Source organism: Muntiacus reevesi, chromosome 10 (assembly GCF_963930625.1).
Source record: "Muntiacus reevesi chromosome 10, mMunRee1.1, whole genome shotgun sequence".
Taxonomy (NCBI): domain Eukaryota; kingdom Metazoa; phylum Chordata; class Mammalia; order Artiodactyla; family Cervidae; genus Muntiacus; species Muntiacus reevesi.
Genome location: NC_089258.1, coordinates 14820929 through 14839302, shown reverse-complemented (window position 1 = coordinate 14839302; position 18374 = coordinate 14820929). Strand labels below are relative to the sequence as shown.

Sequence of the window (18374 nt, the reverse complement as noted above, 5' to 3'; positions counted from 1 at the left end):
GACTGTAGCCCATCAGGCTCCTCTGTCCATGGGGATTCTCCAGGCAAGAATACTAGAGGCATTGCCATGCCCTGCTCCAGGGGATCTTCCCAACCCAGGGAGGGAATTCAGGTCTCTTGCATTGCAGGGGAATTCTTTTATCATCTGAGCTACCAGGGAAACATACCATACTGAAATGCTTACCTTATAACAACAATTTCTCCTTTTTTGGCCACTGCTGCAGGTACAAGGCTCAGAAGATTGAAGTATCAAAGACACATCTTCAGTTTCTAATACCGTTTGATAGACAGCTTTTTGAAAATCTGTCAGAGAACAGTATACCATCTGTCAAGATGAAAAAGAAGGTAGTTATTAGTATTTTTATAGCAATGATAATTACAACGAACATCAGGTTTCACAGACTGTAAGAGTGAAAATTGCTCATAAACTGTAATTTTTCTTACATGATTAGCCCATGTAATCATTATATGGAATTCCCAGGTGGCGCTAGTGGTAAAGAACCTGCCTGCCAATGCAGGAGACGTGATTTCGATCCTTGGGTAGGGAAGATTCCCTGAAGGGCATGGCAACCTACTCCAGTAATTTTCCCTGGAGAACCCTATAGACCGAGGAGCCTGGGGGACTGTGGTCCATAGGTTCACAAAGAGTTAGACACTACTGAAGCAACTTAGCACATATGCATATGCACATCACTGCATAACAGAGGAATACAAGATAATTTCTCCTAATTCTATACAACCTTACCATAAACTATACAAATTATAACTTACTTTTCAAATAAATCTCACAGTTTGTTCTTTAATTTTAAAAACTCAAAATATGAAAAAGCTAAGTATGTGATTTCCTTATAAATTTCTCAACATATCACTGCGGGTCTTTTCAGCATTCCACATTATTAGCCCATCATGCAAGTAAGTGATTAAAATTTAGGTCAAATAAAAAACTAGAAAAGGAAAGATAATACTTAGTGAGTTACTTGAAAATTTGGAAAAAAAAAATTTAAAACATCCTATTACTGAAGATAGGATAAAGTATTTTTGCTACAAATTCCCAAAATTAGTAAATATAAGAATTAAACAAATACACATGAAGGCAAAACTTGTAAAATTGCCACCTTGTGCTGTGCCCAAATTCAAGAAAAGAAGAAAACACAAGAAAATAATGCCACTAATAGGGGATACATTTTGCCTTATGTTTCTGGTAGTCTGGAAATTGGTAAAATTCTTTGCAATATAGCTGTATATAATCAGAGTCATAAAACTAAATATATACTTTTTTGTAGGTAGGACTTTGAGGAATGTGAATAAGAGGGAAAGCCATCTATTTAAAAATATTTATATGTGTGTATCATTACTACAGAACATTACTGCAAAAAGAAGACAAATTGTGGATATAAGAATAAAAAGAATAGTGAAGATAGGGTCGATGATTAAGGTACGGGGGAAATTCTGAGTTATTATTTTACCCCAAGTTTATTAAGATATAATTAACATATAAGTTTATAGTATATAACATTATGATTTGATATGTGTTTTTATTGTAAAATTATAAGCACAGCAATATGGCTAGTTAACACATTCATCACATCACATAACTACTTTTTGTGTGTGTGGTGAGAACATTTAACATTTATTCTCAGAGGCAGGGACTTTTAAGATGATGGAGGAATAAGACAGGGAGATTACCTTCCCCTCCATAAATACATCAAAAATTCATCTGCATGTGGAACAACTCCTACAGAACACATTCTGGATGCTGGCAGAAGACCCTGGGGATTTCCAAAAAGGCAAGTCAACCTCCACAGAATGAGACAGGGCAGAAGATAAGGATAAAAAAAGAGACAAAGGATTTCAGGACCAGGACTTGTGCCATGGAGAAGGGAGTTTTGAAGGCGGAAATGTTTCCACACACTTCGAAGCCTTCTCACAGGCAGAGTCTGGGAGGAGCTTTGGACCCTCAACAGGTGCTGGGGAGGCAAAATGGAGAGAATTCCCCACAGACTGTAACCAAACGGCACTCCCCAGGCAAGAAGTGGCTTATATGCCCACAGCAGCGAGTGCAGGCTCAGAGCTCAGGCTTCAGGGGTCAGACCCCAGGGAAAGGACTGGCGTTGGCTGTCATGAAGATATTCTGAGGGGACTAGTGAAACACAGCTGAGGGAGTACAGAGAAGAGCCTGGGCCCACCAGAGAAGCAAGAGACTATTGCCGTGGGAATGCTCGTTCTAACTCTGCACACGTAGAATGCAGGACCCCGCCTTCACAAGTGCCATAGGTGGGATAAGCCAGCTGCAGTCTGTGACCCCGGAAGGAGAAAAGCAGGTATGAATGCCAAAGGCAGAAAGAAGACAGGAGGCCACTACGGTTTCGACTCCAAGAGGTCACAGCTGCCACCATGCTGTGAGCGAGCGCGGGTCACTGACCGTACCTTCCTGGGAGCCTGAGCAGCGTGGCTCTACTGAGGGACCCCCAACCCAGGGCCAAGCCCCGCGGGGAAGCACACAATCCACCCCAGACTTCAGGGATTTCCTGCGGGTCTCAGTCACAGCGGGCACTCCCCACACACACCCAAACACTCCCCACACACACCCCACACTCCCCACACTCCCCACACACTCCCCACACACTACCCACACACTCCCCACACTCCCCACACTCCCCACACACTCCCCACACACACCCCACACACATCCCACACACTCCCCACACACACCCCACACACTCCCCACACACACCCCACACACTCCCCACACACTCCCCACACACTCCCCACACACACCCCACACTCCCCACACACTCCCCACACACACCCCACACACTCCCCACACACACCCCACACACTCCCCACACACTCCCCACACACACCCCACACACTCCCCACACACACCCCACACACTCCCCACACACTCCCCACACACACCCCACACACACCCCACACACCCCACACACTCCCCACACACACCCCACACTCCCCACACACACCCCACACACACCCCACACACTCCCCACACACTCCCCACACACACCCCACACACTCCCCACACTCCCCACACACTCCCCACACACACCCCACACACTCCCCACACACACCCCACACACTCCCCACACACTCCCCACACACTCCCCACACACACCCCACACACTCCCCACACACACCCCACACTCCCCACACACTCCCCACACACACCCCACACACTCCCCACACACACTCCCCACACTCCCCACACACTCCCCACACACTCCCCACACACTCCCCACACACACTCCCCACACACTCCCCACACACACTCCCCACACTCCCCACACACTCCCCAAACACCCCACACACTCCCCACACACACCCCACACTCCCCACACACACCCCACACACTCCCCACACACACCCCACACTCCCCACACACTCCCTACACACACCCCACACACTCCCCACACACACTCCCCACACTCCCCACACACTCCCCACACACTCCCCACACACTCCCCACACACACTCCCCACACACTCCCCACACACACTCCCCACACTCCCCACACACTCCCCAAACACCCCACACACTCCCCACACACACCCCACACTCCCCACACACACCCCACACTCCCCACACACACCCCACACTCCCCACACACTCCCCACACACTCCCCACACACTCCCCCCCCCACCACACCCCACACACTCCCCACACACTCCCCACACACACCCCACACACTCCCCACCACACCCCACACACTCCCCACACACTCCCCACACACACCCCACACACTCCCCACCACACCCCACACACTCCCCACACACTCCCCACACACACCCCACACTCCCCACACACTCCCCACACACTCCCCCCCCCACCACACCCCACACACTCCCCACACACTCCCCACACACGCCCCACACACTCCCCACCACACCCCACACACTCCCCACACACTCCCCACACACACCCCACACACTCCCCACCACACCCCACACACTCCCCACACACTCCCCACACACACCCCACACACTCCCCACCACACCCCACACACTCCCCACACACTCCCCACACACACCCCACACACTCCCCACCACACCCCACACTCCCCACACACTCCCCACACACTCCCCACACACTCCCCACACACACCCCACACACTCCCCACACACCCCACACACTCCCCACACACACCCCACACTCCCCACACACTCCCCACACACCCCACACACTCCCCACACACACCCCACACACCCCACACACTCCCCACACACACCCCACACACTCCCCACACACACCCCACACTCACCACACACTCCCCACACACCCCACACACTCCCCACACACACCCCACACACCCCACACACTCCCCACACACACCCCACACACTCCCCACACACACCCCACACTCCCCACACACTCCCCACACACACCCCACACACTCCCCACCACACCCCACACACTCCCCACACACCCCACACTCCCCACACACACCCCACACACTCCCCACACACTCCCCACACACACCCCACACACCCCACACTCCCCACACACACCCCACACACACCCCACACTCCCCACACACTCCCCACACACTCCCCACACACACCCCACACTCCCCACACACTCCCCACACACTCCCCACACACACCCCACACTCCCCACACACTCCCCACACACACCCCACACTCCCCACACACTCCCCACACACTCCCCACACACACCCCACACTCCCCACACACTCCCCACACACACCCCACACTCCCCACACACTCCCTACACACACCCCAACTGTGTCTGCCCTATCCCTCTCTCTCCCTGGCCCAACGGAGCAAGTGCACCCTAGTAAGCTGCCACTTTCGCCCCCTCCTGTCTGGGCAGGGGACAGACACCAGAGGGCAGTCTACAAGCAGAGACAGGGAAAGACCAGAGTGGAACACCAGGAGCTTTGCGAGCAAAGGAGAAAAGGGGAAGTCGCTCCTGCAGCCGCAGAGGCAATGGATTAAGTCCCCACAATCAGCCTGAGACTGTGAACTCTAGAGGCAGGGGTGGCTTTGGGGAGCAAGTATAAGCTGGAGTAAGGGAAGATCTGAATCTGAGCCAGCCTCACACTGTCAACAAGAGATCCAGAGATTTCCCTAGAAATATTGGAGGACTTTCTGAGTGGCAGATTGACTAGAGCACACTGTGTGGAGAAGTCAATGGAGAAATCATGAAGACATTCTTAATATCATTCTATATATATTTTTTCTTTTCCATATTGCTCTAATGTTGTTTATCTTCATTCAGTTCAGCCAGCCGCTCAGTTGTGTCTGACTCTTTGTGACCCCATGGACTGCAGCACAACAGGCTTCCCCGTCCATCACCAACTCCCAGAGCTTGTTCAAACTCATGTCCATCTAGTCGGTGATGCCACCCAACCATCTCGTCCTCTGTCGTCCCCTTCTTCTCTTGCCTTCAGTCTTTCCCAGCATCAGGGTCTTTTCTAAGGAGTCAGTTCTTCACAACAGGTGGCCAAAGTATTTTCTTCATTACTCTTTTAATTTTTCTTTTTTATAATATACTTTTTCTTATTTTTGAAACATCTTATTTTTAAATAAATTCATTTTATTTTCCTACTTTTACAGTACTCTTTAGTTATATTGTATTTTCCCATATTTTTGATTTTGTGCTTTTGCTAGTCTAGTTTTTAGTATTCATTTTCATTTATAAGTTTACCTATTGGTTTGACTGCTCTCTTTTGACTCCTGTTTTTATCCTTTCTGTTTTTCCTTTCTCTTTTGTAAGTATTTGAGTTTCTTTGGGTGCCCTGGGCTGTTGAGTGTTGTTTTTACCATTATCCTTGGGGTTTTGTTTTCTGTGCTGTGTGACCTGTGAAGTCTTGGTGCTACCGTAAGGAGCTGGACCTGAACTCCCGAGGTGGGAGACCCGAGTCCAGGACTTTGGATCGCCAGGGAATTCCCAAATCCATGGAAGGTTAATCAACAAGAACACTCCCAAAGGCCTCTATCTCAACGCTAAGACCAAGCCCCCCACAAAGGCCAGCAAGCTTCAGAGCCGCACATCTCAGGTCAAAACTTCAGCAAAACAGGAACTCAACTCTGCCCACTAGCAGACAGGCTTCCCAAAGCCATACCAAGCCAACAGACACCCCAGCACACTATTGGATATGGCACTACTCTTCAGAGAAATAAGATCCAGCTCCATCAACCAGAACAGAGGCCCAAGTCCCCCAAAATAGGAAGCCTTCACAATCACTGGTCCAACCTCACCCACGGAGGTAGACTCCACAATTATGAGAAACTATGACTTTCCAGTCTGCAGAAAGGAGACCCCAAACACAGTAAATTAAATGAAATGAAAAGACAGATAAACATGCAGCAGTTGAAGGAACATAGTAAAAACTCACAAGACCAAACAAATGAAGAGGAAATAGTCTATCTGAAAAAGAATGCAGAATAATGACTGTAATGATGAGCCACATCTTGGAAATAAGATGGAGGCACAGATAAATATAATGAAGGGGGTGACTGAGAAGATATAAGAAATGTTTAACAAGAACCTAGAAGGAATAAAGAATAGACAATCAACAATGAACAACACAATAACTGAGATTAAAATCAAACTAGAGGGAACCAACAGCAGAATAACTGAGGCAGAAGAGTGTATATGTGAGCTGAAAGATAAAATGGTAGAAATAACTGAAGCAGCGCAGAATAAAGAAAAAAGACTAAAAAGGAATGAGGAGAGCCTCAGAGACCTCTGGACAACACTAAGTGCACCAACATCCAAATTATAGGGCTCCCAGAAGAAGAAAAAAAGTAAGAGTATGAGAAAGTATTTGAGGAGATTATAGTCAAAAATTTCCCAGACATGGAAAAGGAAATATAGCCACCCAAGTCCAGGAAGCCCAGAGAGTCCCATGTAGGATAAACCCAAGGAGAGAGATGCCAAGACACATATTAATCAAACTAACAAAAATTAAACACAAAGAACAAATACTAAAAGCAGCAAAGGAAAACCAACAAGTAACATACAAGGGGATCCTTATAAGGCTAACAGCTGATTTTTCAACAGAAATCGCAGGCTAGAAGGAAGTGGCAGGATACTTAAAGTGATGAAAGGGAAAAGGTACAACCAAGACTACTCTTTCTAGCAAGGATTTCATTCAGATTCAGAGGAGAAATCAGAAGCTTCACAGACAAGCAAAGTTAAGAGAATTCAGCACCACCAAACCAGCTTTATAACAAATACTAAAGGTATTTCTCTAGACAAGAAACATAAGTGAAAGAAAAGGCCTACAAAAACAAACCCAAAACAATTAAATGGTAGTAGGATCAATAATTACCTTAAATGTAAATGGATTAAATGCTCCAACCAAAAGATATAGATTGGTTCAACAGATACATAAACAAGACCCCTATATATGCTGTCTAAAAGAGAACCACCTCAGACATACGGACACATACAGACTGAAAGTGTGTGGCTGGAAAAAGACATTCCATGCAAATGGACATGAAAAGAAAATGGGAGTACCAATACTTAAATGAAATAAAACAGATGTTAAAGGCCATTATAAGAGACAATGAAGGACACTATATAGTGACTGAGGAATCAATTGAAGAAGATATAAGAATCATAAATACATATGCACCCAACACTGGAGCACCTCAATACATGAGGCAAATTCTAACAACGATTAAAGGGAAAATGGACAGAAACTCAATAATAGTGGGGGACTTTTACACCCCATTGACACCAATGGACAGATCATCCAAACAAAAAATTAATAAGGAGAAACAAGCTTTAAACAATACATTGAAACAGCTGGACCTAATTGATATGTACAGGGGATTTCATTTAAAAACAGTAGATTTCACTTATTTCTCAAATGCACATAGAACATTCTCCAGAATAGATCACACCTTAGGTCATAAATCAAGCCTTGGTAAATTTTTAAAAAGGGAGGTCATTTCAAGCATCTTTTTCTGACTACAACACTGTAAGATTAGATAACAACAGGAAAAAAGCTATAAAAAAAACTACAAACACATGGAGGATAAACAATATGCTTCTGAGTAACTTAGAGGTCACCGAAGAAATTAAAGAGGAAATAAAAAAATACCTAGAAGCAAACAACAGTGAAAACAAGACAATTCAAAATCTACAGGATGTAGAAAAAGCAGCGCCATAAGAGGCAAGTTCATAGCAATACAATCCTACTTCAAGAAACAAGAGAAACATCAAATAAGCAACCTAACTCTACATCTAAAGCAGCTAGAAAAAAATGAGCAAAAAAAAAAAAAAGCCCCTGAAGTTAGTAGAAGGAAAGAAATCATAAAGACTGAAGTAGAAATAAATGAAAAAGAAATGAAGGAGACAATATCAAAGATCAATAAAACTAAAAATGCTGGTTCTTGGAGAAAATAAAATTGATAATTCATTAGCTAGACTCATCAAGGTAAAAAGAGAAGGGAAGTGAAATGTTAGTCACTCAGTCAGGTCCGACTCTTTGTGACCCCACGGACTGTAGCCCACCAGGCTTCTCTGGGATTTTCCAGGCAAGAATACTGGAGTTGATTGCCATTGCCTTTTCCAGAGGATCTTTCTGACTCAGGGATCAAACCCTGGTCTCCTGCATTGCAGGCAGATTCTTTACCATTTGAGCTACAGGGAAATCTTACAAAAAAAAAAGAGAGGAACTAATCAAGAAAACTAGAAATGAAAAAGGAGGTTACAACAGACAATGCAGAAATACAAAGGACAAAAATACCATCAAAACAAAAATTTTCACAATGAGTACGGAAACAGAAAAGACCTTGAACAGCCAAAGCTATCTTGAGAAAGAACAATGGAGCTGGAAGAATCAACTTTCCTGACTTCAGACTACACTATAAAGCTACAGTTATCAAGACAGTATGGTACTGGCACAAAAATAGAAATACAGACCAATGGAACGATAAAGAAAGCCCAGAGATAAAGCCACACACCTATGGATACCTTATCTTTGACAAAGGAGGTAGGAATATATAATGGAGAAAAGACAGTCTCTTCAATGAATGGTGCTGGGAAAACTGGACAGTTACATGAAAAAGAATGAAACTAGAACACCTCCTATGATTATACACAAAAATAAACTCAGAATGGATTTAAGACTTAAATGTAAGGCCAGAAACTGTAAATCTCTCAGAGGAAAACACAGACACTACAGTCCTTGACATAAATCAGTGAGACCCTCTATGAACCACATCTTAGAGTAATGGAAATAAAAATAAACAAAAGGGACCTAATTAAACTTAAAAGCTTTTACACAGCAAAGGAAACTATAAACAATGTGAAAAGACAAGCCTAAAATGGGAGAAAATAATAGCAAATGAAACAACTGACAAAGAATTAATATCCAAAATATCAATCAGCTCATGCAGCTCAATACCAGAAAAACAAAGAATCCAATCAAAAACTGGGCACAAGACCTGAACAGATATTTCCCCAAAGAAGACATATACATGGCTAATAAACACATGAAACGATGCTCAAATCAGCTATACCCCCATACAAAATAAAAGGTTTAACACTTGAAAAAAATAAAAATAAAAAAGATCCTCTTAAAGTCAAGTCCTCAAATTTTCTTATACAATTAACAGAATTTAACTGTAATTTTCATGCAAACTCTTAAAATTAGTTGTGCAAATATACACTGCATTCTACAGGAAATGTACCTATTAAAAAGAAGCTTTTAACTACTTGTTCTGTAGTGAGAATTAAATTACCAAAAAATATACTGGATTATGGGCTTCCCTTGTGACTCAGCTGATAAAGAACCTGACTGCAATGCGGGAGACCTGAGTTCAATCCCTGGGTTGGGAAGATCACCTGGAGAAGGAAAGGCTACCCACTCCAGTATTCTGGCCTGGAGAATTCCATGGACTATATAGTCCATGGGGTGGCAAAGAGTCAGACACGACAGTGACTAAGCACAGCACAACACATACTGGGTTATAGACAGCACACAGTATAAGATGGGCAAATATGAACAGAAAACACACTAGGGCAAGAAGCTCTTTCTTCGTTGAGGAAGCATTACATCAAAAGCCTTCATGTTCTAAAATAAGAGAAATGAGTTTAATGTATACTAATAATAGACCTGTTAGATGTAAAGTTAGTGAGGAAGATTTCTCAGGCTCGATTAATATTTTATGAAATTCTGCACATAATTTTTTTCACACTGAGTAAAATGCAAAAAACTGTATTCATAAAACACCACAGGAGATAGATTTCCTCTTCAAAAGAAGTATTATCAGAATAAATAAAACATGACAAGGAATTCCTAATATACACAAAAGCGGTTCTCACCCGATCTTCCTTCTTAGGCAATTGATCCTTGATTAGAGTCTTGGTTCGTCTGAGAAACCACCCAGACATCTTTCTTGCAAGCCTTTTCATGGCCTTTCGGCCAGTAGCTAGTTCCCTTTTTGTTGCTGTGTGTCTCTGACCATGTTCTACTGGGTCAGAAAACTGCTTCTTGAAGTGGATCCTGCTACCTAATAGTCCTGGCACAGCCCTTTATAAAGGCAATAAGAAAAATGTTAAGGCTTTATTAAACAATAAGAAACAGACTTCTTTCTGCTCTTAAGAAATACAATAAGTCACTTGTTTATTAAGGATAACAAAAGGCAAAAAAGCAGAATGTTCTCTATGACAATTTCAGTGAATAACTATAAGATGATGGGACTGGTAAATTACTTCAGATATTTACTTCAGGGACCAAGAGTAATACATAAAGCTGGGTTTTCAGGGGACTCTTTACTGTGCATACTATGTTTAGGATAAAACACCTCTGTAAACAGACAACTAATTTTTTTCAGAAACAAATAATTAGGAAAAAAGTTTAAGAAAGTAGAAAATAATTTTCTAAACTCACCAGTCCATAACACACCACAATTCTTTCATGTTGTTCTGAAGAATGGTTCCAGTGAGGCCAATTCGGACATTACATTTTAAAGCTTTCATAACTTCTGTTACTCTAGCCTTTGGATTCTTGATTCTATGAACCTCATCTACAATGATAGCTGACCATTCCAAACTATAAAGTGAAACAAAAAGGAAAAAAGGTTGAAAAAACTTCCCTTTCTTAGTCTACATAATTTTTAGAGGCCAGTTTTTTCTACCAAAGTTTTGGAGTTTTTTCTTCTTTACTCTCTGATGATTTCACAGAATTTTCACTTAGTTGTTTAAATGATCACGTTTGGACAACCCATGAAAATAAAATGCGTAGGGAGACAAAAGGGCAGAGATTCTGTTTATGGACAATGAAAAGAAATAACTCATTTAAACATGACTAAAATCACAAAAGGAATCTTTTAAAAGTAATAAAAAAGAAAAATAAATATAAAATAAGCAAAATTTATAATGCTAATTATGAATGAAAAATATCAATATAAACTCATGATTTCTGCAAAGTTGCACTACATAGCTCTGCCTACTAAAAAGGTTTAGGATTGATTATTACCCCAATAGCAATGAACAACCACAGTGGTCTATCCACTAAACGGAAGCGGGATCCCAGGGAGAAATAGTTGATCTCAGGTATGCAGCAAGGGAAATACTGGAGATTGAGAAAGCATGTCCAAAGAACACAGGAGCAAAACTAATTAGAAAATTAAAGCATCATTAAAAATAATGACTATAGGGTAGTGTAAAACACTGAATATATAAAAATCCAAGGGTTGTATGAAAAAATTCACTTTAGACTCTTATCTCATGCCATATATAAAAATTAACTCAAAATAGATAGTAGACCTAAAAAAAGAGCTAAATTATAAAAGTTACAAAATGCAGGAAAAATGCTTGTGACTCTGGGTTACAGAAAAATTTCTTAGATCTATGACACCAAAAGCATGGTCAATTAAAAAAAACTTGGAAAGTTGAACTTCATCCAAGTTAAAAAAAACTTTTGCTCTTCCAAAGACATCATTAAGAAAATGAAAAGACATGATACAGACATGCTACAAGAAAATATTTGCAAATCATAATCTGGTAAAAGAATTTGCATACAGAATTATATAAAGAGCTACTACAACTCAACAGAAGTTAAAACAATCCAATTTAAAAGATGCTAAAATATTTTAATAGACACTTCACCAAAGAAGATATATAAAGGCCAATAAGTTGGTGATGGACAGGGAAGCCTGGTGTGCTGCAGTTCATGGGGTCGCAAAGAGTCAGACAGCACTGAGCGACTGAACTAAACTCAACTGAAGCACATAAAAAAGTCCATAATTAGAAAAAAAAAAAATAGAGAGATACCACCACAAACCTATTTGACTGGCAATCAGGAAAGACTGACAAAATTAAGTGTTCGCAAGGAAAACTGGACACACTGCTTTTGGCAAAATACAGACATTTTTCTAAAACACTTTGGCTGTTTCTTAAATGGTTAAAACTCCTTATACTACTCAACAATTTCATTCCTAGATATCTCTCCCAGAGAAATAAAAAATTTACATTTACTCAAGGATTTGTACATGAATGTTCACAGCAGCGTTATTCATAATAGCCCCAAACTGGAAACAATCTAAACGTCCATCCATTCCCAAACTGGAAACAATCTAAACGTCCATCCATTAGATAAACAAAATGAGGTACATACAATAGTATTGTTCAACAATAAAAAGGAATAAACTACTGAAACATGTCATAGGAGGAAACTCAAAAATGTCAAGTGAAAGAAGCCTGATACAAAAGACTACATAGTATATGAAATTTACATGAAATCTCCAGAAAAGGCAATTCTATAGAGACAGAAAGCAGACTGGTGGTTGCCTAGAACTGTAGCTGGGATGAAAGAGTGACTGAAAACAGAAAGCTGTTTGAGGTGGTGAAAATGTTCTTAAACTGGGTTGTGGTGATGACTGCACAACTTTCTAAATTTACTAAAAACCATTCTATACTTAAAATGGGTACATTCTATGGCATATCAATTGCACCTCAATAATCTATGAGTCCATACTGATAAACAAAAAAAGGGGGTTGGGGAATGGGAGAGAAACTTTGTGGATGACCACTGTACCAGTGTGTTAGTCTGAAAATTGGAAATGGCAGCAAAAGAATCAAGCATTCACCTTGCTATGTCAATTGAAACTGTGGATAATTTCTAATTGTAGGAGAATGCTGTTAATAAGTGTAGAAGAAATGATAAATTTAGGAAAACATTATTTTGAAAATCCAATAAAATAACTGATTCAGACAACAATAATTTCTGAATATTAATACCACTAAGCAAAAGGACTGAAGGACCAGAATATTTAACTAGTAGAAAAGTATAACCCCATAATTTACTTCTAACTGTAAAGGGAGAAACATACCTTTAAAATGAAGAGATCTGATGATCATCTCCTTAGCCTATGGGACAAACTTTGCAACCTTAACAGTAGAACAACATGACATTAACATTTCCTGATGTAACATAATATGAAGTCCACACTATCATTTACAAAGTATTCTAGTCAAAAATGTCTGATCTGAACCTAATGAAGCCTTTAGATCAAAATCAGCTTACCAAAATACATATGGTAGAGGAATACACAGCTCTTTGAAAAAGCAATCAGATAAATCTGTGAGACACCCTAAGAGACAACTGGCCTGGTCTCCTCAAAATGTCTTACATTAAAAAATTAAAGTTGAGGGAATGTGCTACATTAGAAGAGACTAAACGGATTTAACAGTCAACACACACGTTAACTTACATCTTTCAAAAAAAAAAAAGCACACATACAACCAGTGAATATAGATATAAAGATATTCATGTAGTATCAGTTCAATTTTTCTATAGGTGTTCTTAATATAAAGTTGAATAAAGGAAAAGAGATTAAGAACAAAGGAAAAGAGGAAAAAACAATCACAAGATGTTAAAAGCAGGGAAGAAGATGAACAAAATAACTTATGAAACAGAGGAAGGCATATCCCATGCCGGTAGCAGAGAAAGCCAAGAAACAATCTGATTAATGTTACTGAGTTCTTAAATGGTACGACCAGATGCCTATAGAAACTGGATTAGGTAAGTGTTCAACAATGACAAAATGTGGTCCACTGGAGGAGGGAATGTCAAACCCTTCCAGGATTCTTGTTGCAAGAAACCCATGAACGGTATGAAAGGCAAAAAGATGTGATGCTGGAAGACAAGTCCCCCAGGTCAGAAGGTGTCCAGCATGCTACGAGGGAAGAGGGCAATTACTAATAGCTCCAGAGACTGAAGATGCTGGGCCAAAGTAGAAATGATGCTCAGCTGCGGTTGTGTCTGGTGCTGAAAGTAAAGTCCAGTGCTGTAAAGAACAATACTGCAAAGGAACCTGGAATGTTAGGTCCATGAATCAGGTAAATTGGATGTGCTCAAGCAGGAGATGGAAAAAATGAACATCGATACCTCAGGAATTGATGAACTAAAATGGACGGGAATGAGCAAATTTAATTCAGTTCAGTTCAGTTCAGTCGTTCAGTCGTGCCCGACTCTTTGCAACACCATGAATTGCAGCACGCCAGGCCACCCTATCCACAACCAACTCGCAGAGTCCACCCAAACCATGTCCATTGAGTTGGAGATGCCATCCAACAATCTCATCCTCTGTCATCCCCTTCTCCTCCTGCCCTCAATCTTTCCCAGCATCAGGGTCTTTTCCACTGAGTGAACTCTTCACATCAGGTAGCCAAAGTACTGGAGTTTCAGCTTCAGCATCAGTCCTTCCAATGAACACCCAGGACTGATCTCCTTTAGGATGGACTGGTTGGATCTCCTTGCAGTCCAAGGGACTCTCAAGAGTCTTCTCCAACACCACAGTTCAAAAGCATCAATTCTTCTGTGCTCAGCCATATTTATAGTCCAACTCTCACATCCATACATGACCACTGGAAAAACCATAGCTTTGACTAGACAGACCTTTGCTGACAAGGTAACATCTCTGCTTTTTAATATGCTGTCTAGGTTGGTCATAACTTTTCTTCCAAGGAGCAAGCATCTTTTAATTTCATGGCTGCAGTCACCATCTGCAGTGATTTTGGAGCCCAAAAAAATAAAGTCAGCCACTGTTGCCACTGTTCCCCCATCTATTTGCCATGAAGTGATGGGACCGGATGCCATGATCTTAGTTTTCTGAATGTTAAGCTTTAAGCCAACTTTTTCACTCTCCTCTTTCACTTTCATCAAGAGGCTTTTTAGTTCTTCTTCACTTTCTGCCATAAGGGTGGTATCATCTGCATATCTGAGGTTACTGATATTTCTCCTGGCAATCTTGATTCCAATTCAGTTTATCATATCTGCTACTGTGGGTAAGAATCCCTTAGAAGAAATGGAGTAACCCTCATAGTCAACAAAAGCCTAAAATGCAGCACTTGGGTGCAATCACAAAAACGATAAATCTTGGCTGTTTCCAAGGCAAACCATTTCAACATCACAGTAATCCAAGTCTATGCCCTAATCACTAATGAGAAATGGTTCTGTGAAGATCTAAAAGACCTTCTAGAACTAACACCAAAAAATGATGTCTTTTTCATCTTAGGGGATTGGAATGCAAAAGCAGGAAGTCAAGAGATACTTGGAGTAAAAGGCAAGTTTGGCCTTGGAGTACAAAATGAAGCAAGACAAAGATTAATAGAGTTTTGTCAAAAGAACACACTGGTCATAGCAAACACCCTCTTCCAACAACACAAGAGTCAACTCTACACATGGACATCATCAGATGGTCAATACTGAAATCAGACTGATTATAGTCTTTGCAGACGAAGATGGAGAAGCTCTAAATAGTCAGCATAAAAAAGACTGGGAACTGACTATGGCTCAGATCATCAGCTCCACATTGCAAAATTCAGGCTTAAATTGAAGAAAGTAGGGAAAACCACTAGACATTCAGGTATGACCTAAATCAAATCCCTTATGATTATACAGTAGAAGTGGTAAAAAGATTCAGGGGATTAGATCTGATAGACAGAGTACCTGAAGAACTACAGACAGAGGTTCATAACATTGTACAGGAGGCAGTGACCAAAATCACAACAAGGAAAAAAAAATGCAAAAAGGCAAAGTGGTTGTCTGAGCAAGCTTTACAAATAGCTGAAAAAAGAAGAGAAGTGAAAGGCAAGGGAGAAAGGGAAAGATATATCCAACTGAATGCAGAGTTCCAGAGAATAGTAAGGAGAGACAAGAAAGCCTTCTTAAGTGAACAATGCAGAGAAAGAGAGGAAAAGAATAGAATGTGAAAGACTAGAGATCTTGCCAAGTAAATGATATACTAAGGGAACATTTCATGCAAGGATGAGCAAGGTAAAGGAAAGAAACAGTAAGGAACTAACAAAAGCAAAAGAGATTAAGAAGAGGAGGCAAGAAGAACTACACAAAAAAGTTCTTAAAGACTGGGATAACCACAATGGTGTGTTCACTCACTTAGAGCCAGACATCCTAGAGTGTGAAGTAGGCCTGAGGAAGAGTACTACAAACAAAGCTAGAGGAAGTGATAGAACTCCAGCTGAAGTATTTTAGGATTTGAAATCCTAAAAGATGTTAAAGTGCTGCACTCAATATGCCAGCAAATTTAGAAAACTCAGCAATGGCTACCAGACTGGAAAAGGTCAGTTTCCATTCCAATCCCAAAGAAGGGCAATGCCAAAGAATGTTCAAACTATTATACAATTGCACTCATTTCACATGCTATCAAGGTAATGCTCAATTTCCTTCAGGCGAGGCGTCAGCAGTACATGAACCAAGAACTTTCAGATGAATAAGGTGGGTTTAGAAAAGGCAGAGGAAGCAGAGATCAAATTGCTAACATTTGCTGGATCATAGAGAAAGCAAGAGAATTCCAGAAAAACATCTACTTCTGCTTCATTGACTATGCTAAAGACCTTGACTGTGTGGATCTCAACAAATTGTGGAAAATCCTTAGAGATGGGGAAACCAGACCTTACCTGTGTCCTGAGAAACCTGAATGCAGGTCAATAATCAACCGTTAGAACTGGAGATGGAACAACAGAATGGCTCAAAATTGGGAAAAGAGTATGACAAGGCTGTATGGTGTCACTCTGCTTATTTAACTTCTATGCAGAATACATCAAGCAAAATGCTGGGCTGCATGAATCACAGGATGGAATCCAGATTGCCAGGAGAAATATTAATAACCTTAGATACGCAGATGAACCCATTCCAATGGTAGAAAGTGATGAGGAAGCAAAAAGCCTTTTATGAGGGTGAAACAGGAAAGTGAAAAAGCTGGCTTAAAACTAAACATTCAATAAATTAAAATCATGGCTTTTGGCCCCATCACTTCATGGCAAACAGATGAGGAAAAGGTGACAGATTTTATTTTCTTGGGCTCCAAAATCACTATGGACGGTGACTACAGCCATGAATTAAAAGACACTTGCTTCTTGGGAGGAAAGCTATGACAAACCAAGACCGCATATTTAAAACCATAGACATTACTTTGCCAGCAAAGGTCCATATTCAAAGCTATGGTTTTTCCATTATTCTTGTACCTATGTCAGAGTTGGACCATAAAGAAGGCTGAGCACTGAAGAACTGATGCTTTCAAATCGTGGTGCTGGAGAAGACTCTTGACAGTCCCTTGGACAGCAAAGAAATCAAACTAGTCGATACTAAAGGAAATTAATCCTGAATATTCATTTGAGGGAATGATGCTGAAGATCCAATATTTTGGCCACCTGATGGGAAGAGCTGACTCACTGGAAAAGACCCGGATGCTGGGAAAGACTGATGGCAAAAAGAAAAGGGGCAGCAGAGGATGAGATGGTTAGATAGCATCACTGATTCCCAGGACCTGAATTTGAGCAAACTCTGGAAGACAAAGAAGGACAGGGAAGCTTGGAACACTCTAGTCCATGGGGTTGCAAAGAGTAGGACATGACTTAGTGACTGAACAACCACAAAATGTTCAACAGCCTGTTTAAGAAGTTGTTGGATCTCCTATATACTATTTCCTATTACACAAACTATCCCAGCCAGGACACTGTAAAGCAAGCAGGAGGCAAAATACAACAAAATCATCATTTTTCATTATAGTAAATCAACAAGTGATGCTGAAAACTGAAATAAGTTTTAAGTTGCAGCATGAATGTGATCTTTGAGATATGGAAGTAAAAACTAAAAACATAAGTAAAAGAATTGAAGGTGACTGTCTCTGAAGAAAAGGCAATGGTTGCAGCAGACAGGAATGAACTGTGTTCATATTTGGCTCTTGAAATGAGTATATAACTTTGATAAAAGTAAAGTAAAACATTAACAGTAATAACAAAAAGAGATACAGCTCCACTCCTATAGTGTTTATCTACTCTGTATATTGTCTATGATAAATCCTGGTCTATCATTTAGAACATTCTCACAAAAACTACTTAGTATTTACTCA

At 41.3% G+C, this 18374-nt stretch overlaps 1 protein-coding gene across 5 annotated transcripts in view; it reads right to left on the bottom strand.

Moving 5' to 3' along the window:
* ERCC6L2 (ERCC excision repair 6 like 2) overlaps nucleotides 1-18374 on the bottom strand; it is a 174272-nt gene that overhangs the window by 111652 nt on the left and 44246 nt on the right. For all 5 annotated transcript variants that reach the window (XM_065946782.1, XM_065946780.1, XM_065946779.1 and 2 more), the window contains exons 5-7: nucleotides 10889-11050; nucleotides 10321-10528; nucleotides 184-324 (exon numbers count right to left, since the gene is read on the bottom strand). In XM_065946782.1, coding sequence (XP_065802854.1) covers nucleotides 184-324; nucleotides 10321-10528; nucleotides 10889-11050 — 511 coding nt within the window. The remainder of the gene's footprint in view (nucleotides 1-183; nucleotides 325-10320; nucleotides 10529-10888; nucleotides 11051-18374) is intronic.